This window comes from Trachypithecus francoisi, unplaced genomic scaffold, assembly GCF_009764315.1.
Source record: "Trachypithecus francoisi isolate TF-2019V2 unplaced genomic scaffold, Tfra_2.0 Lachesis_group20, whole genome shotgun sequence".
NCBI lineage: Eukaryota > Metazoa > Chordata > Mammalia > Primates > Cercopithecidae > Trachypithecus > Trachypithecus francoisi.
This window is the reverse complement of record NW_022681466.1, coordinates 71985944-72011126: the sequence shown is the minus strand read 5'-3', so window position 1 is coordinate 72011126 and position 25183 is coordinate 71985944. Positions and strand designations below refer to the sequence as shown.

General features: G+C 53.1%; 1 protein-coding gene across 18 annotated transcripts in view; it reads right to left on the bottom strand.

Annotated features, from left to right (window-relative positions):
- Positions 1-25183, bottom strand: part of RPH3AL (rabphilin 3A like (without C2 domains)) — a 152250-nt gene that overhangs the window by 50008 nt on the left and 77059 nt on the right. For 15 of the 18 annotated variants that reach the window (XM_033185245.1, XM_033185242.1, XM_033185256.1 and 12 more), the window contains exon 5: positions 12979-13065. The exons of the other annotated variants lie outside the window; for them this stretch is intronic. In XM_033185245.1, coding sequence (XP_033041136.1) covers positions 12979-13065 — 87 coding nt within the window. The remainder of the gene's footprint in view (positions 1-12978; positions 13066-25183) is intronic. 18 annotated transcript variants of the gene reach the window in all.

The following is a 25183-nucleotide window of genomic DNA, read 5'->3' as shown; positions in this document are numbered from 1 at the left end:
ATGTTCACGGCCTGGCCCTTAGTGGGCACTCAGCTCATGCCTGCTGTGAACGACAGGACTCCTTTCATGTGCCTGGGTGTGAACAATGAACTCGCGGACTGGAGCACAGGGCTGAGAAAGTCAGCCGCCTCTTGGATCTCTCAGAGCCTCAGAGGCAACCTTCTCCTGTGCACAGGCACTGCTCAGGTAGACGCCCCAGGCAAGGGGCAGGGGAGGGTGGGATGGCTGAGTCCAACTACAGGGGCACAGTGCAGGAGTCCTCATGAGGCAGACTGCCCTGGGGGCTGCTGGGCACCAGGAGCCCGCTCCTCCTGCCACCGCCCACATGTGGGAGGCCAGGAGGCTGCACCAATAGTGGGTCTCTCCGGCAGAGCCACGGAGGCATGGGAGGCGACCAGCACACTGAGGAAGTGTGACCATCCAGGTCCCCCAGGGACGCCGTGACAGCAGCCCAGAGTGAGCCAGGCACAGACGGAGGGGTGCTCAGGCAGCCGCCCACCCCAGCACCAGCCACCCACTCCTGAATGCACTCACAGACCTCCGGAGGGGGCCCTCCGGCAAAGCTGTTTGCAGCAAAAATCCAAACTGCAAGTAACAGCAGAACCAGGAGAGAAACAGCGTGGAGAAACAGATGGCAGCGTGCAGTGAGCACAGGCCGCCTGCCCGGGAAGCAGGTGCCACAAGGATGCTGGGCTCGGGCTTGGCGAGCACGGCCAGTTCCCACCAGTGGCTGGGCTGGCTGCGGAATTTGGGAGCCCCCGATGATCCTGACCTTCCATAGGCCTATGAGGCCCAGACTGAGGAAGAGTCTCCTGGTTGGAAGACCTCAGTGTGCTGCTTATCACCTCCAGGATAAGTGGGTTGGAGATTATTTAAAGACCCAACCCTGCCGGGCATGGCAGCTCATGCCTGTAATCCCAGCACTTAGGGCAGCAGAGGCAGGAGGACTGGCTGAGTTCAGGAGTTTGAGGCCGGCCTTGGCAACATCGTGAGATGCCATCTCCACAAAAAAAAAAAAAAAAAAAAAAAAATTCCCCCATTCTGTAGGTTGCCTGTTCACTCTGATGCTAGTTTCTTTTGCTGTGCAGAAGCTCTTTAGCTTAATTAGATCCCATTTGTCTATTTTGGCTTTTGTTGCCATTGTTTTTGGTGTTTTAGTCATGAAGTCCTTGCCCATGCCTATGTGCTGAATGGTGTTGCCTAGGTTTTCTTCTAGGGTTTTTATGGTTTTAGGGCTAACATTTAAATCTTTAATCCATCTTGAATTAATTTTTGTATAAGGTGTAAGGAAGGGATCCAGTTTCAGCTTTCTACATATGGCCAGCCAGTTTTCCCAGCACCATTTATTAAGTAGGGAATCCTTTCCCTATTTCTTGTTTTTGTCAGGTTTGTCAAAGATCAGATGGTTGTAGACGTGTGGTATTATTTCTGAGGGCTCTGTTCTGTGCCATTGGTCTATATCTCTGTTTTGCTACCAGTACCATGCTGTTTTGGTTACTGTAGCCTTGCAGTATAGTTTTAAGTTAGGTAGCGTGATGCCTCCAGCTTTTGTTCTTTTGGTTTAGGATTCTCTTGGCAATGTGAGCTCTTTTTTGGTGCCATACAAACTTTAAAGTAGTTTTTTCCAATTCCGTGAAGAAAGTCATTGGTAGTTTGATGGGGATGGCATTGAATCTATAAATTACCTTGGGCAGTATGGCCATTTTCACAATATTGATTCTTCCTATCCATGAGCATGGAATGTTCTTCCATTTGTTTGTGTCCTCTTTTATTTCACTGAGCAGTGGTTTGTAGTTCTCCTTGAAGAGGTCCTTGACATCCCTTGTAAGTTGGATTCCTAGGTATTTTATTCTCTTTGAAGCAATTGTGAATGGGAGTTCACTCATGATTTGGCTCTCTGTCTGTTATTGGTGTAGAAGAATGCTTGTGATTTTTGCACATTGATTTTGTATCCTGAGACTTTGCTGAAGTTGCTTATCAGCTTAAGGAGATTTTGGGCTGAGACAATAGGGTTTTCTAAATAGACAATCATGTCATCTGCAAACAGGGACAATTTGACTTCTTCTTTTCCTAACTGAATACCCTTTATTTCTTTCTCTTGCCTGATTGCCCTGGCCAGAGCTTCCAACACTGTGTTGAATAGGAGTGGTGAGAGAGGGCATCCCTGTCTCGTGCCAGTTTTCAAAGGGAATGCTTCCAGTATCCAGAACCTACAAATAACTTAAACAAATTTACAAGAAAAAACCAAACAGCCCCATCAAAACGTGGGTGAAGGAAATGAGCAGACACTTCTCCAAAGAAGACATTTATGCAGCCAACAGACACATGAAAAAATGCCCATCATCACTGGCCATCAGAGAAATCCACATCAAAACCACAATGAGATACCATCTCACACCAGTTAGAATGACGATCATTAAAAAGTCAGGAAACAACAGGTGCTGGAGAGGATGTGGAGAAATAGGAACAGTTTTACACTGTTGGTGGGATTGTAAACTAGTTCAACCATTGGGGAAAACTGTGGCAATTCCTCAAGGATCTAGAACTAGAAATACCATTTGACCCAGCCATCCCATTACTGGGGATATACCCAAAGGATTATAAATCATGCTGCTATAAAGACACATGCACACGTATGTTTATTGCGGCACTATTCACAATAGCAAAGCCTTGGAACCAAACCAAATGTCCATCTGTGACAGACTGGATTAAGAAAATGTGGCACATATACACCATGGAATACTATGCAGCCATAAAAAAGGACGAGTTCGTGTCCTTTGTAGGGACATGGATGAAGCTGGAAACCATCATTCTCAGCAAACAATCGCAAGGACAGAAAACCAAACACCGCATGTTCTCACTCATAGGTGGGAATTGAACAATGAGAATACATGGACAAAGAGTGGGGAACATCACACACCGGGGCCTGTTGTGGGGTGGGGGAAGGGACAGCATTAGGAGATATACCTAACATAAATGACGAGTTAATGGGTGCAGCACCCCAACATGGCACACGTATACATATGTAACAAAGCTGCACGTTGTGCACATGTACCCTAGAACTTAAATATTAAAAAAAATCAAAAGCCCCCCACCCCCACACACACCAAAAAAAACACGTAAAACCAACCCAGTGAAGCCACTTTTCTTTTTTTAGTCAATCAACAAGCAGGAGAGAGGGGCCAGGAGGAAGAAATGCAGACCCAGTGTCAGTGGTCCAGTGGCTATGAGAGAACCCAGCGAGGGCGATGCCAGGGACAGACCCCAGCGAGGGCGACGCCGGGGACAGACCCAGCGAGGGCGACGTCGGGGACAGACCCCAGCGAGGGCGACGTCGGGGACAGACCCCAGCGAGGGCGACGTCGGGGACAGACCCCAGCGAGGGCGACGTCAGGGAGATCCAAAGTGCCCCGCAGGGAAAAGATTCTGAAGAGATCAGAACATGAAATGTCTTTGCAAATTTCTCTTTCAATCTACAAACATTTCCCGAGTGTCTTTGTATACGACACACTGCAGGAGACACAGTGACTGCTGGCTGCTGCCTGCGGCTGCTGGGTTATAACCAGGATGTGGCGGGAAATTGAGGCGGCAAAGCCAGTGCTGAACAGAGAACACGCTAATTGTCTTAACCAGCCTTCCGCTCCTTAAAACTTGGTCTTCTTCACCCCTTTCTAGGCCGCCCCCCTCAGATGACACCCGTGTCCTCCAAGAAGCTTTCTTATGGCCAAGGCACATTTGAGAGGCTGCAGGGATGGTTTGCAGAATCCTGGGAAATCTCGATTCCAACCAACTTCTCTACTGATGACAGCATAACTTGGAGTGAGTCATTCTTTGTTTTCTTTGAGTGGATAGGGATTCCAGGCTAAACAGTAAACGAAATGAATTTCTGGTTTGCCACATCGTGTGCTTAGAAGCTGCCAGTGCAGTTCCTCCCAGTCCCAACTGTCGCACCCATGAAAGCACGTGAAAAAGGCACCGCGAAACCCCAGCACGGGGCCTCTGACAGCTCAGTGCCAGGCTCCACATCAGGTGAGGGGATGAGGGGATGAGGAGGGAGGCGGGAGGCGGGAGGCGGGCTATGTGCTATGGACCACCTGGGCCTCGCCTGCCCACCTGGGCCTCGCCTGCCTGGCTGGGATAGGGGGCAGGAGCTGAAGCCACCTGGGCAGCCTTCCTGGCACAGCAGGGCTGCCAGTTCCTGGGGCCACAGGGGCTGTCCTCCCTCCTCCAACCCTCTTGTCATCCCTGGGAGATACAGCTTCCAGAATCAGCCAGGCCAGCAATGTGAGCTGCATTGCGGAAGGAGTATTTCCTGAAGCAAGGCTCCACCTGGGAGAGCAGGGAGAGGCAGGAAGAGCCGAGGAGACAGCACAAGCCAGGGGCTGCGGTCCCTCATCCTCCCTGGCTCTGAGGGGCCAGGTCACAGGAGAGTCAAAGGTGCTTCCTGCGTGGGGCAGCGTCACAGGCACAGTCCCAGGCCAAGGGAAGGGCCATGAGAAGAGGCCTCGGAACCCGTCTTGGGACTGCAGGGCTTGCCTCATCGGAGTGTGGACACACAGGGAGACGGGGGCCTGGGATAGGCTGCGGTAGAAGCAGGGAGGGGAAAACCTCCAAAGCATTTCATGCAGGTGAATGTGGCATGCTGGGGCTCGGGAAAATAATTAGACAATTGTTTGGTGTCTAGGAAACATCAAGACTGGCCTTACTAATAAAATAGAGAACCACAAGAAGAAAATGAGCAAAAAAAAGGAAACAGTGGAGGACTGCAGGGGAACCAGAGAGTGGAGAGAAGAATCAAAACTTACACTGGAGGAGGGCGAGGAAAACGGAAGTGGCTGGAAGGCTCTTCTAGGCTCAGAAGAGCATCAGCTGGTATTAACACAAGCACTTTGGAAAAGGATCAGGAATCACCCAATAGAGTTGAATGTGGACACACCCCATAATCCAAGAGAAACCCTCAGGCCTAAAGTCTGCAGAAACTCTTGCACAGGTACATGTGCTTCAGGAGTCATGAATGTTCACAGCAGAATTATTTATTTATTTTTTTTATTTTTTTATTTTTTTGAGACGGAGTCTCGCTCTGTCGCCCAAACTGGAGTGCAGTGGCTGGATCTCGGCTTACTGCAAGCTCCGCCTTTCAGGTTGATGCCATTCTCCTGCCTCAGCCTCCCGAGTAGCTGGGACTACAGGCACCCGCCACCTCGCCCCGCTAGTTTTTGTTTTGTTTTGTTTTGTTTTGTATTTTTTATTAGAGACCGAGTTTCACCGTGTTAGCCAGGATGGTCTCGATCTCCTGACCTTGTGATCCACCCGTCTCGGCCTCCCAAAGTGCTGGGATTACAGGCTTGAGCCACCGCGCCCGGCCCAGAATTATTTATAATAGCAAAAAAGCGGAGAGTAACTAAAATGATCACCCAGGTAGAACGGATAAACAGGCATGTATTTCTTACAGTGGGATATACGCCACAGTGATGGGAACGGATCCAGCTGCACGTGTCAACATGGGTGAATTTCAGGATCACAAAGTTGAATGAATAAAGAAGAAACATACAGAAAAATACACACAGACCCACCTTGCTTACGTCACATGCAAACACAAGCAGAACTAAGCATGGGGACTTTTGCAGTGTGGTAATGTCCTATTTCTCAGCTCCCAAGGTAATTAATGGGTACCCCTTTTCTTATGATTCTTTAAACTGTACACGAGTTTTTTTTGAGTCCAGTTTAGAACTGTAAGCTGCCCAGGCTGGAGTATGTCGGTATAATTATGGTTCACTGCAGCCTCGACCTCTGGGGCTTAAGCAATCCTCCCACCTCAGCCTCCTGACTAGCTGAGACTACAGGTGCGTGCCACTATACCTGGTTAATAATTTAGGGATTTTTTGTAGAGAGGGGGTTTCACCATGTTGTCCAGGCTGGTCTCAAACTCCTGGGCTCAAGCAATCCACCCACCTTGGCCTCCCAAAGTGCTGGGATTACAGGTATGAGCCACCATGTCCAGGCTTATCCCCTTTTTCGTTTATTTAAATCTTGAACACACGTCACAGTTTATTAATCCACCAGCAAGAAAACCAGGCGAGGGATTAGAGTGTGCCAGTCCATGGCAGGAATGGAATGGAGAGTCCAGAGCTGGGAAACAGAGCACTGAGCTAAGCAGCCGGTTTACAAAGGCAGCTCATTAGGAGAATGTCATGGTTCTGTGTGGTCTCAAGAACCTCGTCTCCAGGACTTGGTAGAGAGGAAATCGGGGACGAGACAATTGGGAGCACCAATCAGGAATCAAAAATTAAAAATAACCAATGAGAAGCAAATGATAACGAAACATCTGTGGCTGTTACAGGAATGACAAGGTTCACCGCGCTAAGAAATGACTGAAATACAGCAAAAGAAACCACCATCAGAGTGAACAGGCAACCTACAGAATGGGAGAAAAGTTTTGCAATCTACCCATCTGACAAAGGGCTAATATCCAGAATCTATGAAGAAATTAAACAAATTTACAAGAAAAAATCAAACAACCCCATCAAAAAGTGGGCGAAGGATATGAACAGGCACTTCTCAAAAGAAGACATTTACGCAGCCAACAGACACATGAAAAAATGCTCATCATCACTCACCATCAGAGAAATGCAAATCAAAACCACAATGAGATACCATCTCACACCAGTTAGAATGGCAATCATTAAAAAGTCAGGAAACAACAGGTGCTGGAGAGGATGTGGAGAAATAGGAACACTTTTACACTGTTGGTGGGACTGTAAACCAGTTCAACCATTATGGAAAACAGTATGGCAATTCCTCAAGGATCTAGAACTAGATGTACCATATGACCCAGCCATCCCACTACTGGGTATATACCCAAAGGATTATAAATCATGCTGCTATAAAGACACATGCACACGTATGTTTATTGCGGCACTATTCACAATAGCAAAGACTTGGAACCAACCCAAATGTCCATCTGTGACAGACTGGATTAAGAAAATGTGGTACATATATACCATGGAATACTATGCAGCCATAAAAAAGGATGAGTTTACGTCCTTTGTAGGGACATGGATGCAGCTGGAAACCATCATTCTTAGCAAACTATCACAAGAAGAGAAAACCAAACATCACATGTTCTCACTCATAGGTGGGAACTGAACAATGAGATCACTTGGACTCGGGAAGGGGAACATCACACACCAGGGCCTATCATGGGGGCGGGGAGGGGGGAGGGATTGCATTGGGAGTTATACATGATATAAAGGATGAATTGATGGGTGCTGACGAGTTGATGGGTGCAGCACACCAACATGGCACAAGTATACATATGTAACAAACCTGCACGTTATGCACATGTACCCTAGAACTTAAAGTATAAAAATAAAAAAAAAAAAGTCAGGAAACAACAGGTGCTGGAGAGGATGTGGAGAAATAGGAACACTTTTACACTGCTGGTGGGACTGTAAACTAGTTCAACCATTGTGGAAGACAGTGTGGCTATTCCTCAAGGATCTAGAACTAGAAATACCATTTGACCCAGCAATCCCACTACTGGGTAGATACCCAAAGGATTATAAGTCATGCTGCTATAAAGACACATGCACACGTATGTTTATTGCGGCACTATTCACAATAGCAAAGACTTGGAACCAAACCAAATGTCCATCAGTGACAGACTGCATTAAGAAAATGTGGCACATATACACCATGGAATATGATGCAGCCATAAAAAAGGATGAGTTCATGCCCTTTGTAGGGACATGGATGCAGCTGGAAACCATCATTCTGAGCAAACTATCACAAGGACAGAAAACCAAACACCACATGTTCTCACTCACAGGTGGGAACTGAACAATGAGATCACTTGGACACAGGAAGGGGAACATCACACACTGGGTCCTATTGTGGGGTGTGGGGGGAGGGATAGCATCAGGAGATATACCTAATGTAAATGATGAGTTAATGGGTGCAGCACACCAACATGGCACATGGATACATACGTAACAAACCTGCACGTTGTGCACATGTAAAACAACAAAAGAGAAAATGACTAAAATACAGTTCAATTGAGTTTAAAATTCATTAGGAGATCTCTCTTTTTTCGGAACAAAAATGGTTCCTGGGGTTCTTTTTCAAATTTGTTTCTACTTTTCTCAAAGGTCTGGTTTGTTCAACCTGGTTTCTATTCCTTCTCTTAGATCTTTTGTTTTATTTTAGAGACACGGTCTTGCTCTAAAGCCCTTCGTGAGCCTTGTTCACTAAGGCTGGAGTGCAGTGGCATGATCTCAGCTCACTGCCACCTCCACCTCCCGAGCAAAAGTCATCCTCCCACCTCAGCCTCCCAAGGAGCTGGGACTACAGGCGTGCACCACCATGCCCGGCTAATTTTTGTATTTTTTTTTTTTTTTTTTTTTGCAGAGAAAAAGTCTTGCCGTGTTTTCCAGGCTGGTCTCCAACTCCTAGGCTCAAGGGATCCTCCTGCTCAGCTTCCCAAAGTGTTGGGATTAGAGGTGTGAGCTGCCATACCCAGCCTCTCTTACACCTTTTAATTAGTTTTTAAAAACACATTTATCATCTCTTTCACCATTTCACGATTCTCTCTCATTTTCTGGGTACCATTCTCCTAGCTGTTACATTTTCCATGTCTCCCGCTTTTCTTCATGTGGCTGGTGGTGGACAACGGGGGTAAAATCCACAGAATTTTGAGTGGGAAAGATTAGGATTAATTGCGTTACCCCTAAAGTGGTCTTTTTTGTATAAAGGCAAAAATTATCAGATAGCCCTGGACTCAGAAAACATATCATCCATGCGCCTTTTTTTTTTTTTTTTTTTTGAGACGGAGTCTCGCTCTGTCGCCCAGGCTGGAGTGCAGTGGCCGGATCTCAGCTCACTGCAAGCTCCGCCTCCCGGGTTTACGCCATTCTCCTGCCTCAGCCTCCCGAGTAGCTGGGACTACAGGCGCCCGCCACCTCGCCCGGCTAGTTTTTTGTATTTTTTTAGTAGAGATGGGGTTTCACCACGTTAGCCAGGATGGTCTTGATCTCCTGACCTCATGATCCGCCCATCTCGGCCTCCCAAAGTGCAGGGATTACAGGCTTGAGCCACCGTGCCCGGCCCCTTATTTTTTAAATTACATAAAATTATAGAGCAGCTAATTCTTAGATAAATAAAAATAATAACTCAAGAGTCTACGAGAAAATAATCATTGATTTTCCTTCTAGAAATCCATTCTAAGGATAGAATTTAAAACGGAGACAAAGAGCTATGCACACAGTAATAAGAGAAAAAATGAGAACAATTTAAATGTCCTCAGTTAGGAGAATATCTGTATGACAGAATATCAACAAGAAAGTTCACAAAGAGTTCTTGATTACACCAGAAAAGACTTAAGATATTCATTCTAAAACATAGGTTCAATAATATAAAGAAAAAAGGCAGAGAAAAATGATTGGAATATACTAAATATTCCAATGGTTGTCCCTGATTCTGGATTTTTGGAAGGTGCATACTTCTTTATGCTTGTCTATCATTGTAAATGTTCCTCAATGATCCATATTAATTTTATCATCAGAAAAGAGTAAAATGTATATAATATATGTTTAAAAAATGAAAACTTCCAAAGGTGACAACAGACAAGAACTTACGTATCTGGGCGATATTAAATAAGAAAAATAAAATACTGTGCTAATGGCTTTGAGAGAGTCTGCAATTATTTCTCAGCACAGCAGCATGAGTACCCTTTAAAAGAGGGGGAGATGGGATTCTGTCTCTGCTTTCCTCAAGACCCTCCAAGGGCGCCTCATTTTCCTGAGTGTAAAACCAAAGTCTTGGCCAGGTGCAGTGGCTCACGCCTGAAATCCCAGCACTTTGGGAGACTGGGGCAGGCAGACTGCTTGAGCTCAGGAGTTTGAGACCAGCCTGGGCAACATGGCAAAACCCCGTCTCTACAAAAATACAAAAAATTAGCTGGACATGGTGGCACAGCCTGCAGTCCCAGCTATTTGGGAGGCTGAGGTGGGAGGGTTGGCTGAGCCCTGAAGGCAGAGGTTGCAGTAAGCTGAGGTCGTGGCACTGCCCTACAGCCTGGGTGACACAGTGAGATCCTGTCTCAGAAAAACAAAACAAACAACTCCCCAAACCCAAAGTCCTTACAAAGGTCTCTAAGCACCAACACGATCTGACCCACTCTATCATGTCTCCGACGATATGGTCTGGCTGTGTCCCCGCCCAAATCTCATCTTGAACTGTAGCTCCCATGATTCCCACGTGTTGTGGGAGCGACCAAGTGGGAGGTAATTGAATGAGGGGGCGGTTTCCCCAGACTGTTCTCCTGGTAGTGACTAAGTGTCATGAGATCTGATGTTTTTATAAGAAGAAACTCCCTTCACTTGGTCTCATTCTTTCTTTGCCTGCCACCGTGTAAGACATGCCTTCTGCCTTCTGCCATGGTTGGGAGGCCTCCCCGGCCATGTGGAACTGAGTCCATCAAATCTCTTCCCTTTATAATTACCCAGTCTCAGGCACGTCTTTATCAGCAGCGTGAGAACAGACTAATACATCTGACAACCCCTCCCCAGCCCCAACCTAACTCCAGCCACGCTGGTCTCCGAGCTGTGCCTCCAATCTACTGAGCACACACGTCTGCCTCGGGGCCTTTGCACCTCTTGCACCCCTACTTGGAATGCTTTCCCTCCACATAGCCACAGAAGATGCTTCAGATCTCGGCTCAAAAGTCATTTTGTCAGTGGGCCCTCCCTGATCCCCATGTAAGCCAGCAGCCACGCCAGTGTCCCCAGCACCCCTTCTCCCCTTTGCCCCGAGGCCTTGATCACCGTCTGTGACTCTGCAGAATTTACCGGGTTTGTGGTCTCCCTCTCCCACTGGAAGAACTATTGTGCCTGGCACGTAGGAGATGCTCAATAAATGTGTCAGCTGCCTATGTGAATAAATGCATTTATTCTCTGTCTGTCAGAAGCAGACAGCAGCTGGGAGATGGGTCTTCCAGGGTGCAGGGACTAAAAGTGTCCCTTGGGAGGTGGGGGACCAGAGCAGAGTCACTAAAATCAGGTTGGCGAGGGGATTGTCCACCTGGGAAAGGAGGCTGAAATCAGCAGGGTCCTGCGCCGGGACTACAGCATATACAAGGAAATGAGCTCAGAGGAAGGTGAGCCAGCAGCAGCAAGGCCGGGCCAAGCTGTTGCAGCCAGGGTGAGACTCTGGGAATAATCCCAGTATCACCATGGATAAGCAGCTCGCCACAAACCCAGGACGCCTGGCTCAGCACCGGGCAACCCCGGACCCAGGTGGGAGCAGCTGCAAAGCTATCCAGCTAGAAGAGCTGGGTGGGAAAGAGAGAGAAGGGACCATTATCACACAAGATGAGCAGGCAAACCACAATTCCAAAACACCCGAGGAAAACTAACCCTAGGAAAGACACCAATGGGGAGGTGATCTCGAGGAAAGACTTAGTGACTTGGAAGGCGGTACCGAGGAACTCAGTGGGAAGTATCGCAGAAAGATAAAGAAATAAACAAGAAAGAGCCGTGGGGGATGGTTGAGGGGCTCTAAAATGTATCTAGCGGGATTTCCAGAGAGGAGAGGAGGAATGGCAGAGGAGCTGTATTCAAAGACATCATGGCTGAGAAATTTCCAGAACTGAAGGTGTTTTGTGGACCCTCAGATGAAAAGTATATACGACGTGACAAGCGAGATTTAAAAAGTAACAAATCCCCATCTGGAAGACCCGCTGCGGGCCTCCTCGCCCCTCACATGCTGTCCCCGTGCTGCCCCCCAGGGCACTTCCCAGGAGCTACCTGCCACGTCCTGCCGTGTTGGCTCCATTCCGACCTGGCACCCTGGCACAGGGAGATTCTGACCATCCCTGCCCATCTGCCACTCCCCAGAGTCCTCACTGAGCCTCAACTTCCTTCCCTCAAATGGGGCTGGAACTAGAACCGTGAACCGTAGCCGCAGACGGGGCTTCGGGCGGCATCATGACCGCAGACCACGCTGAGTTCAGTTTCCGGCTCCCGACTAACTGGCTCGGTGCTCACAGATGATTTAACCTCTTGTGTCTTTATATCCCCATCAGGAAAAGGGGACAAGAATCGCACCACCGGGGTTGTGTAGGGATGAAATGAATTCATACATGCCAGGAACTCACGGCAGTTCCAGGTACACAGTCAACGTTCACCCTGGGGTAGCGACAACCATTCCCGTAACACCAGCCCCCACAAGCACCACAGGCTCTCACACCCACAGTGCAGGGCTTCCCGCCGACACCTCGGACGCTCCCAGCTGTAGAACCTGCCGCCCCTGCGTGGGGGAGGTGGCCGGCCGGCCGGCAGGCTGTCCCTCCGCGCTTTTCTCCCCTGCGTGGTCAGTTCTTCCTTGACCTCCAGAGAAACCCCTGCCAGTGACCGTGCACCCACCCCCATCTGAAAGCACATCTGCCCCAGCCACCCCTGTCCGCCGCCACCCTGACCGTCCACCCACCCCCATCTGAGAATAAATCCGCCCACCAGCCCTCCCCACCGTCACCCTGACCGTCCACCCACCCCCATGTGAGAACAAATCCGCCCCGCCCAGCCCTCCCCACCGTCACCCTGACCGTCCACCCCCCCCATCTGAGAACAAATCCGCCCCGCCCAGCCCTCCCCACCGTCACCCTGACCGTCCACCCACCCCCATCTGAGAACAAATCCGCCCACCCAGCCCTCCCCACGGCCACCCTGACCGTCCACCCCCCCCATCTGAGAATAAATCCGCCCACCCAGCCCTCCCCACCGTCACCCTGACCGTCCACCACCCCCATCTGAGAATAAATCCGCCCACCCAGCCCTCCCCACGGCCACCCTGACCGTCCACCCACCCCCATGTGAGAACAATCCGCCCCGCCCAGCCTCCCCACCGTCACCCTGACCGTCCACCCACCCCCATCTGAGAACAATCCGCCCACCCAGCCCTCCCCACCACCGCCTGGCACCCTACCTCTCTCTGCTCACTGCAGATCTTACACAGCCACAGGGGCCGCTTCTGGCCGGGAGAGGCCTCGATCCCACACTTGGTGCAGACTTTCTACGAGAGAGAGGACATGGGATTGTAAAGACGGCAGCCGCTTCCTCCTCCACCAAGGGACTCGGACAACTGTAACAAAGGGACACGTGGCATCTGCCAAGGAGGGTCTCGTGCTTCAGGACAGAAGGAATCCATCACCCCAAAGGCACAGATCCTCTAAAACTCCTTAGCTGGCTTTGGACATAATGGATGGCCCCATCCACGGAGCTCCACGATACCGACTCCCCCAGAGTTCGGTTCTGTTAGAGTCACAGCGAGGAAGCTGAGCTTGCTGACATTCACAGCTGCACCGTGTTTGACAGCAAAGAACTGGAAACCACCGAGACACCCAGCGCCAGGGGAGGGTCCAGGCACACACGACGGCAGGTGATCTGGGCTTCACACAGCAGGTCGCGGTGCTACCTGGAAATGGGGCAGAAAACAATGTGCTTCACCAAAGAAACAGACATTCGCATAAAATCGTACCCAAAACTTGCCTGCGGGCCAGACACGTCGGAAGATGCAACCGCGAGAAACACTCGTAACATGAGCGCTTCCCTCGCACCAAGCGCCGCTCAGTGACCCTGGTGCCCTAGTTACATCAACTTCGGGCCCACGTTACAGGTGAGGAACCTGGCGCTTGGCAGAGTCTGAGGGTTTGCGCAGGTCCACGTGGCAACCATGGATTCAGGTCAGACTCTAGAGACATTTTATCATGTTTTCTGGACACAGAAATAGCCAGGATCTAGAATCTACAGTCTGCTGACATGCTGGGCCATCCAAGACCCCAAGCCCAGGCGCTTCATGAGAACTGGAAAGGGGCTGTGCTTTAAGCAAGGTTGACTAAGCTCATAACTTATAAATACAATTAGTGTTGCTTAAAAACAAGACTATGGGCCGGGCGCGGTGGCTCACGCCTGTAATCCGAGCACTTTGGGAGGCCGAGGCGGGTGGATCACAAGGTCAGGAGATCGAGACCATCCTGGCTAACACGGTGAAACCCCGTCTCTACTAAAAATACAAAAAATTAGCCAGGCGTGGTGGCGGCGCCTGTAGTCCCAGCTACTCGGGAGGCTGAGGCAGGAGAATGGCGTAAATCTGGGAGGCGGAGCTTGCAGTGAGCTGAGATCCGGCCACTGCACTCCAGCCTGGGTGACAGAGCGAGACTCCATCTCAAAAAAAAAAAAAAACCAAGACTACGTCCTGAGAAAAGGCACTGTTAGGTGATCGCACCATTTTGCAAATACCACATGGAGCACAGACACGCATCGAGATCGTGCAGCCGGCTGCACACCCAGGCTGCAAACCTGTATGACGTGCTACTGTACCGAACGCTGCAGGCAACTGTGACACAGCGGAAGGTATTTCTGTATCTAAATATATCGTAGAAATGGTACAGTAAGAATGTGGTGTGATAATGGTGTGGGACATTTGTTGGCCAAAACATCATTATGGGATGCGTGACTGCACTTCTGCTGCTTCCCCTGAACGTGTGGCAACAAGTAGAGGTGGGACAGCCCAGAGGCAGCATGCTGGGGCCGAGGTGGATCTGCTGGGGCCGAGGTGGATCTGCTGGGGCCGAGGTGGATCTGCTGGGGCTGAGGTGGATCTGCTGGGAGGCCGAAGTGGATCTGCTGGGAGGCCGAGGTGGATCTGCTGGGGCCGAGGTGGATCTGCTGGGGCTGAGGTGGATCTGCTGGGGCTGAGGTGGATCTGCTGGGAGGCTGAAGTGGATCTGCTGGGAGGCCGAGGTGGATCTGCTGCGGCTGAGGTGGATCTGCTGGGGCTGAGGCCGGCTCCAGGCTGACCCCGGCAGAGTCTGATTCAGCGATAGCTGGCGACGCCTCAGAACTGGTGCCCCAGCTCATCCATCTTTCTGCCACACAGAAGCCACGCGGTCCCTGCGTGGGTGGGGGCTCTCTGCAGCCCCCCGCCGAGGGAAGGCGGCATCTGTTGCTCGGCCTTTTTTGCAGGCTGCCAACTCAGCAAGGAGCACACCTCTCCACGGCGAGGAAAAAGGTCACCAACTTGGCTTCCGTGTCGAGCGTGTGGAGGTCACTGGCCTGATCGGGCGGCTGAGCTCAGTGCCTCCGGGGAGCGGGGAGCAAGCTCGCGGGGGCGGAAGATATGACACATTCCTGCAGGGGACAGATTTGCTACCATCCAATGGTCAGGTTCAAGAAATGTCACCTCTCTTTTAATTCTCCAAATAAAATGCAATCTGCTCCAAGCTCCTGTCCCTCTGCTCCAAGCTCCTGTCCCTCTGGGTGGCAGGAAAATCTGCCCAAGCCTCGGCCACACTTAGGGCCCCTTTCCAAGCTCTCAGGAAGGTCCCAGGCTTGGGGTGTTCGATGGCCCAGCCCATCGGCAGAGGGTCCCCTGAGCGCCGTCCACACACCTCACTGCTGGCCTGCTTGCTTCCCAAGCTCCCGTGGCCCCTCGAGGGCGGGGGGAGCACGTGGCCATGTCTGTGCCAGTCTTGGGTCTGGGACTGTTGCTAGGCTGGGCTTCAGCCCCTCCAAGGACCGGTAGCCTGTCCCCCTGGAACCCTAGGCCACCATCCCTCACACAGTCCGGTGACTCTCCCCTTCCGCAAGAAAGCAGCCTCTCTCCAGCCTCCCACCCTTCGCTCCCAATCTTTCTACCTTTACAACAGGGACCCCATCAGCCCGTGAGGCGGGTTCCAGAACCACAGCATGGCCTCTCCTCTCTGGGTAAAGGAGGAAGAAGGGAGGCACTGACGCTCATTAGCTCTGTTTTCCTTGCAGATTCCCAGCATCGCCGTGTACACGGGAACAGGCGGACACAAGTGTGGCCCTCGGAGACGTGAGCTCTGCCTTCTGCACTCTTTACACAGGCACAGGCTGAGGGCCGCTCACCTTACAAACACCCAGAGTGCCCTGCCCTGCGCAGGCTGCTGAACGAGATGATGGTGCGGGAACAGGAGGGATCAAACACCCACGGCACAGTTAGTCAGCACCAGAGCCCAGGACCAGACCAGGGACCACAGCCGAGGTATCGGACCAGGGACCACGGCCCGGGTATCGGACCAGGGACCACGGCCCAGGCCACGGAGTAAGAGGGAGGCGGGTGTTCTGATCCCCACTATACAGATGAAAAAACAAAAGCTCAGGGATGGTTCCGGCTGCCCGAGGTCACACGGCTCGTTGGGGGTAAAGCGGGATCTTTGCTCAGATCTCAGGAGAGTTGGTCACACCCTCCCCTGCCCTGGTGCCAGGCTGGCGGCACAGCTCTCCAGAGAACTGCTTCTGCTCAGGCGGGTCCCCGGGGACGTGCTGATGGCTCTCAAGGGGCAGAGAAGGTGCCAGGGCCTGAGCCTGGGAAAAAGCTTTGCTGGGGCCGTGGGTGTGGCCTGATGCTGGCTCCAGGAGCAACGGCCCAGGCTGGGGAGTCTGGCCCTTCCCTCCGTGCTGTCTCCCAGTGCGGGGGGAGAGGTTTCCAGCTGTCAGCACAAAGCCCCGCGGCCTCCCACTGCACCCCACAGGCGCCCTCACAGCCGGGCCTCTGCCCTGCGCACACAGCCAAGGGGGAGGGGACAGCCTCTGCCCCCTCTCAGTCAGTTCAGGCTGCCGTAACAAACAGCACAGACTGAGTGGCTGAAACAACAGACGCGTGTGTGTCACATGTGCACAGGCCTGGCGGCCCCGGTTGGGTGCTGACACGGCAGGTTCTAGGGCAGGCTCTTCCTGGCGTACACATGGCAGCTTCTTGCTGTGCCCTCCCGTGGCAGAGAGTGAGGTCTGGCCTCCTCCTCCTCCGATAAGGACGCCGGTCCCATCACAGGGACCCACCCTCGGGACCTCCTCTTCTCACCTCCCAAAGTCCCCATCTCCAAACACCACGTCAGAGCAAGGGCTTCCATGTAGGCATCTTGGGGTGACACAAACATTCAGTCCACAGCAGCCCCCGACCAGGACTGGGATCCTCTCTCTGCTTTTGTACTCGGGAGTCCCAGAAATGGGAGCATCATCGTCTCTCAGCCCTGGAGCCGTCTACAGCCCTCCGTCCTCCTGAGTCTGCGCCTCACGCCGTCCTGCACTGGAACCAAGTCCGGTTCCTGAAACGTGGCTCTCAGCTCCTTCTGAAGCCGCACGGCACCATGCACAGGTTTAGGGGCTGGCAGACCTGGGTGGGCCCGGGGCAAGCTACCAAAGCCTCTCTAAACCTCAGACGTTCTCATCTGTGAAGTGGGATAACACTTACACCCTTGAGTTGTTTTGAGGATCAACGTAAGAGCCACTCGATGACCGGCAGCTGCAGTTGTCACGAGTGCAGCCCTCACACCGCGCTCTGCAGCCTGGCACGATGCTCCTCTAGTCCGGCACGATCGAGCACGTAGCCGCCAGCTGCCGGTGGCTATTTAAATGCAAGCTGATTACAATTAAATAAAATGAAAAACAGCACTGAGACCACACTGACCCCATTGCAGATACTCCGTTGCCTCGCGTGGCCGGTGGCTACTGCGTGGGACAGGACAGAAATACATTTTCATCCTCACCGTGAGGTTCTGCAGGACAGCGCTGGGCCGGAGGACCCTGCCCTCAGTCTCGCCACTCAACCTGCCACCAGCCTGCTCCCCCTGCCCCCCTAGAGCTTCCAATCAGACGAATGCACTCATGTGCTGCCCCTCAGCACGGCTCTATCTCCACCCCACCCCATCCAGCGCTCACCGCCCCCCGATCCACTGATCCACGTCACCATCACCTGCTGGGCACCCATGAGGCGCACAGGCCCGGCCTGACAGACACGGACGAACAGGGTGGGGCCCAGGCCCTAAACGCTTGCTCTGACGTCCCCCTGCTGCTGCCGCGGGGAGCTCAGCTGCCCTATGGGGAGTTTTAAGGGACAAGTGTCCATGTGTCTCACTGATGAAACAGGGTGCTGTGGGGGGGCAGGGAGAGAAAGCAGGAGGGTGTCCACGGAACTGGGTCCTGTCTCCACTCACAGACCACGAGGACACGGAGCCCGCGGATCTGGGGACAGGAGCAGCACAGGAACCTCCGCCTTCCCCGTAGGGTCTGGTGCTGTCTCCGCTCCCCGGCCCCAGCAGGAGCTTGTGGTTGGCCAGGTGGAGAGAACAATCCCGTCCCACCTCAGGCAGCCTGTTTCCCGCTAACAACCATCACTGGTGACACCTACGGTCAGTTCTCCACGTCTCAGTCATCCCCAGCTTCCTTCGGTGTCTCTGGCTGGCAGGGGGCACGGGGCGCTCCCAGGAGGCGAAGGCTACGGAAAGATGATGTGCTCCCATTCAAATAACACATAACTGCTGCTCCAGTAAGTCTCAGGTCAGTAAGACAGTAATGAGCCGCCTCTTATGGGCTTGGTCTTTGTTCCCAGGTTCCAATAAACAGGTGATAATTTTAAAAACCCATGAGCGCGCGCAAACCAGCCTCTACATCAGCTTGGTGCGAACGCAGCACTTCACAACCTCCGCTAAGGCCAGTCCTGGGGCCCGGGATGGCCACTCACTTCCCTGCCTGAGACGGGCTTCCTTGGAGTGGATTTGCCCAGGGCAGGGGAGTCCTGGCTTCCCGGGCTCGGCTGCCTCATGCACCCTGCAGCCTGGAACTGTGAGTGTTAAACCAACAAAACTTGTGGGCCTAACCACCCCAGGGCAGAAGCCACACGACTCCAGGCCTTCAGACCGTGCACCGTCTCTCCCCACTCCCGTCTCAGTCCCTCCATGAGCTTCTTTTGCAAAGAAATGTATATTCTCTCTACCCCCAAGAACACAGGAAAGGGGGTTCCCCAGGGACCGCCCATGGGACACAGGCTTTGGGGCCGGAGAGAGCAGGGTGTGCCGTTGAGAGGCAACCTTGGACTTGGAACTCACCTTCTCTGAGCCTCGTTTCCTCATCTGTAGGTCCCTGGTAACAGGCCCCCCTCCCTCCCCCCGCAGGCTGCAGATGAGGCGACGGAGGGAGATGGTCATGAAAGTGCTTTTAGCACCACAAAAGGTTAGGCTGGCAGCAACCTCAGGCCTTTATAGCCACGCCCGTCTCGGTGAAGGCGGCCAGCATCTGTCAGTCACGCAAGCCACAACCCAGAGCTCATCCTGGGCCCCCATCGTCCCTCCCTCCTGCCCAGATAATCCGTCTCCAAGAATTCAAATCTCTCTCCAACCTGCGAATTCCCCTGCAGCCCCATCCCTGATCTCTGCTGCCAGCGCTCATACCCACACCAAGGCCGCCCGGCAGATCTCCCCACCCGACCGCGGCTGTCCTCCAACTGGTTCCCAACATGGCAGCCAGGGCAGTCTTCTCAAGACGCAAATCTCCTCGTGCCACTTCTCCCATCCCTCCCAACGTAAAAGCCATCAGAGGCTTCCCGCTGCTCTGGGGTGACCACCACCCACTTCGGAAGGCGTTCGGGCTGGCCCTGCTCTACTTCCCCGTCCTCCACCCTCAGCTCCAGCCGCGTGGGTCTTTTGTCAGCCCCTGGTCCTTCCGTCACGGGGCCTTTGCACGTGCTGCCCCCTCTGTCTGGGATGCACTTGACCACGCTGTCTCCTCATTAACCTACGCGGCCCTCAGACCTCAGCAAGCAGCACGTCTTCAGGGAAGTCTTCCGCGACTCCTTCCACGGTAAGAGCCTCCAGAATGGGTTCCTGTCTCTTCTCCGCTGTCCAGGTTGTGATTTCACCCTCCGCTGTGTGCTGGGGCTCCTGTCACTCCCCCGCCGGCTGCAGCTCCCCGAGGGCAGAGGCCACGCCCACTTCTGTTCGCCTTCCTGCTCCCCGCGCCCGGCACAACGGTGTTTACAGAAGAACGGAATGAACACACGGAAGCTACTTAAGATATTACAGTTGAAAAGGCGAGACAGGGTCCCTCCGGAAACATGCCGATCTGCTGGGAAGACAAGCTGCACGGAGGCGTGAAGGCGCTCGCTCCACGGCATGAGGCAGGGCCTGGGCACGTCCACACGGAGTGAGGCTGACCAGCAGGGTTGTGAGAGGCCACGCCAGAGACAGCTGCACACGGGTGAGTGTCCGAGGAGGTGGGGTGGTGGCCAGGTGGCCTCATTCTCAGAGTATGGAGCATAAACCCAGGCTGGCCCGGCCACAGCGGAAATGACGCCGGGAGTTCTGCACTAAGGGTGGGGAGTGCGGATGTTTACCTGACCCTTCCCTTTACGGCTCCTGCCTGCCTCCCCCGGGCTCATGCTGCGGCCGCCTACGTGTGCAGACCCGTTCCAAGGCCTGATCAGGCACCTTCCGGTCACTTCAGTGATGCTTCTGCTTCCTGCAATTCCCCATCCCACCCCTTCTCCTTCCAGACGGCACCCAGGAGTCAAAACACAACAGAACGGTCTGCCGGTCCGCTCCGAAGTTCAGGTGCGTCACGCCCAAGCTGGCCTTCGAGTCCTCACCAGTCCATTTCATGATGCGGAGTTCCAGCACGTTCCATGGCGTGGTTCCCGCGCTCCCACAGATCAGAAGATGGGAAGGGGCTTAGTGCCAACATGGGGGGAGGGAACGAAACTGCTCTGAAAGCAGACGCCGCCATCTCACAGTAGCCGTGGTCTGGAGTCACTGGGTCACCAGCAAACAGCCTCCCACTCCTGGACGGAGACTCAGCTCCTGGCTCCACAGTGTTACCATCCACCGCACGGAGAGGGCTAGGGTGAAACTGGGCTCAAACGTTCTGTCCAAGGAGGCCTGGAAAACGTACGCTGTGCTGTGGAAATGAACACTGAAGATGGCTGGTTTAAACATCTGGAGCTTCAATTCACACACGTTTACTGTACTGTAGGGAAGGCATTATTCTAAGAATGCTGAGAACAAACAAGACATGGCCCTTTGTCCTCAAAGAGTGTCCCATGGAACGGAGTCGTTTATCAACGAGCAAAACTTAGGGCCAGGTGCAGTGGACCACGCCTGTAATCCCAGCGCTTTGGGAGGCCGAGGTGGGAGGATTGTTTGAGGCCAGAAGTTCAAGACCAGCCTGGGCAACATAGTGAGCCCCTGCCCCACCCCCCGACCATCCCATGTAAAAAAATAGCAATCTTTTATCTGGAAAATTACTCTTTCCTGAGAGTTCCAGTGAATTGAAATTGGCAGGTGAACTGATTTCTCAGGAGGAACCCTACTGCGGACGACGCTTCCAGAGGGGTCATCCCCCTGCCCCGATAAAACAGGGAAAGAAATAGCTGCTTCCAGAGGGGTCATCCCCCTGCCCGGATAAAACAGGGAAAGAAATAGCTGCTTCCAGAGGGGTCATCCCCCTGCCGCTATAAAACAGGGAAAGAAATAGCTGCTTCCAGAGGGGTCATCCCCCTGCCGCGATAAAACAGGAAAGAAATAGCTGCTTCCAGAGGGGTCATCCCCCTGCCCGGATAAAACAGGGAAAGAAATAGCTGCTTCCAGAGGGGTCATCCCCCTGCCGCTATAAAACAGGGAAAGAAATAGCTGCTTCCAGAGGGGTCATCCCCCTGCCGCGATAAAACAGGGAAAGAAATAGCTGCTTCCAGAGGGGTCATCCCCCTGCCGCTATAAAACAGGGAAAGAAAGAGCTACGTTTGAACGGCCTCGGTGCACGCACAAAGCAGCATGACGAGGGAGCCTCCATGGGTGTGGTTCACACCACACAATGTCCTCCTGATGCTAGAAATCATACCTTCAAAAGGGAAAATCTTACTGGGTTTAGGGGAAGGCTATCCAGCGATAAAGACAACGACGATGTAAATAGAAAAAGTGGCGAAAATGACGACGAAGCTGTATGGGGCAATATTCACCAGAAATTGTTAAGTTAAAAAAAGCACGTTGGAAACCGTCTGCATGGCAGGGCCATCCACCACATAAATATGTAGATATGTCCACATCTACAGAGGCATCTATATATACACAGAGAACCACCTAGAAGGATATCAGCCCAAATGGAAATCCAACTGTGCAAAGTCAAAATCTATTTTAAATGGATAAGCAGAATTCCTATTTAAAGGACGCTTATGCTAAATGCTTTGGAAAGTCACTTGCCCCAACTTCATTTTCTGACCAGGTCTGGATTTTTGCAGGTCAGGATGGATTAAAGAAGCTGAAAGTGTCCACGCAGACAGGCAGGAGACAGTCACAGTGGCTGACCGCGGCCCAAGTGTCCTCAGGCCTGTGCACCCCCACAGCAGGTCCCAGATGCTGTCCCTGGCTCACTGGTCCCTCCGATCATAAGCTCAGCCCTGCTCAGCCCCAGAAGCGCCATCCATCAGGCTTGCAGAAGCATCACCCGCCCCAGCAGGCCGGCCGTGGAAAGGCTGGATACGGCTCTGTTGCTGCAGACGCTGTCTGGAACCCAGGCCCTGCTGCCAAATGACTTTAAATGTATACACAGTTCAGATATTGATGTATATAATTATAAATATTTATATATTTTCTTGGGTACTTATGCTTACACCAGGCACCAAGCTAGCTGCTTGACGTAGGATCTCATTTAATTTTCACCACAGCCCTCCGAGGTGGGTAAGACTGTTCCTGTGTGACACAAGGCATCTGAGGCTTGAGGTTAAGCAACTGGACGCAGGGACCTGGGATGCGAACCCTGTTCTGTCTGAGCCTCGGACCTGGGCTCCTGCTACCCCAGCCGGGCCTGGTTGCCTGGCTAGCATCCTCCTGCCTGGACCCCACTTCACCGTCCCCACCCTGAGGAAAGGCAGGGCTGGCTCCCTGGGCCCTGGCTCCTCTTCCAGAATGACAGATGAGGTCAAGGCTCAAGTGGGAGGGGCACAGCCAGGCCCCTCTTCCCATTCCTTAGGACACAGCCGGGGGGCCACGTGGAGCTCTCGACCTTGCCCTGACCACCCACAAATACCAAGCCACAGAAGGCCCCAAAGAGGCACAGCCACCTGCTGCTTGGTCTGAGGCAGAAGCCAGAGGCAAGGGGAGAAACATTTGAGGAGGAAGGCAAGTCTCTCTGGGCTTCCTACCCATGTCCTGCAAAGGGAGCACCAGCCCTCCTCCATCCTGGCTGCTGGTGGCTCCCAGGGGAACCAGCCACACAGGGCAGAGCCACCCCTTTACCAAGGCTGCCGGCAGGCTGCAGCACCACCACCGAGCAGGCCCTTCCCCTCCATTGGAAGAGCCTCTGACATGGCCTGGGGACCACCTGCAAACCCCAGGCCTGTGCCAGCCCCCAGCCACCCCTCCCGGTTGAAAGCAAGCACCATCGTTTCCTGTCGCTTTCAAGCTCCGCTTCCAAAACACCAAACACCTCCTCCCTCCGCCTGCCACTCATGCAGTTACCACTGCGTCCCAAGTGCAGAGGAGGGTTAAAAAAGGCAACAGCATCAGCTGTTGGCTATTAACATTCACGGAGCGCATAATAAGAAATCATGACTTGGACGGGGCTTCGGATCGTTTCTGCACTCGTGCCTCAGCGAGTGTCAGTCGCAGGGAAATCAGTTTATTCTGACGAGGTGAAACCGCCAGGCTGGCTGGAGGCAGGGGGTCCGGGGGGCCAGGGGAGACAGCGCCTCACCTGCCCACCCCACGGGGCCTCGGTGAACCCCTTTTCTGTCCTGGTTAACCTCGCATCCCCTCTCAGTCCCAGAGAGGCTTCTGCATCTTTTCCGGCAGGACACAGGAAACAAAGGAGGTTCGAGCCATCTGGAACTGGACCGAGGGCTGTGCAGCATGAGTGACAGGGGCACGGTGCATTCAACAGGAGCTTGGGCCAAGGGGTGGATGGGGTGGCTAAACCAGAAGGTGAGAGGGGGGGTTTTCAAAAACCAGCAAATCTGGCCGGGCGCAGTGGCTCATGGCTGTGATCCCAGCACTTTGGGGGACCAAGGTGGGTGAATCATGAGGTCAGGAGTTCAAGACCCACCTGGCCAACACAGTGAAACCCCGTCTTTACTAAAAATACAAAAATTAGCTGGGCGTGGTAGTACGCACCTGGAATCCCAGCTACTTGGTGGCTGAGGCAGGAGAATTGCTTGAAACCAGAAGGCGGAAGTTGCAGTGAGCTGAGATGGCACCACTGCACTCCAGCCTGGGTAACAGAGCAAGACTCTGTGTCAAAAAAATAAAATAAAAATAAAACCCAGCAAATCTAATAATGTTCGATCAAAGGAGGAAGCACAGGACGTGGGCTTGGTCTCCAGGAGTTCATTCAGCATCTGTGGAGGACACGGTGGGTGCCAGGTCTGAGCCCAGCGTGAGGTGTGGGGACTGCTGATGTGGTGAAGAGATGCACAAACGCCAGCACAGGATGGATCACTTGAGCCCAGGAGGTCGAGACCAGCCTGGGCAACATAACAAGACCCCAGCTCTACAAGAAAAATACAAAAGTTAGCCGGGCGTGGTGGTGCACACCTGTAGTCCCAGCTACTCGGAACAATCGTTTGAGCTCAGAAGGTCAAGGCCACAGTGGGTTGTGACGGGACCGCAGCACTACAGCCTAGGTGGGAGTGAGACCCACTCAAATTTTAAAAAGGCCAACCTGAGCGGACAGAGCATTAAGTCTGACCAGGACTGAAGAACACCTGTGCAGAAATGGACGTCAGGCGGAACGCACCTCAGTGTGGGACGGACAGAGGAGCTGTCCTTACGGGGCCAGAGGACACAGCCAGGAGCAGCTCCTGGACCAGCCCCACCCTGGTAACAAGACTGAGGACGTCAAGCCCTGAGGCCAGGCAAGTCCCCGCGTGCTCGTTTCTGCCGATGGCTCGCCACAGCCACCCACGGGTCCGCACCTTCACCTCTGAGGGCTGTGGGGGGCAGTCAGAACCTGCAGGGCCCATGGACGGGCTACTCAGTGTCATGCCCACTTTTTTCAAACACACAATACTGTTTTGAAACTTCAAATCACGTATGAAAAAAAGGACGTGGAAGGGTTCCACGAGTATCCAAAGGGAGCCTGGGTTTTGAAATGTGGATCAATGCCGCTCTAACGTCCTGCCGGAGAAGGAAAAGGAATCCACCAGCCCTGCGCGGGAGGCCTCTTGGGAGACTCCAGAATCCTCCCCTTCAAACATCCAAGGGGACAGGCCTGGTCTCGTGGGGCGTCGTGTGAGGACAAACCGTGACACCGATTCTCCCCAGGGGGTGACTGAGGACCGGAAATCCACGTGCATCCGAGCCATCCCTCTGCGGAGAGTTCCATCAGGAGCTCTGGCACACAACCCT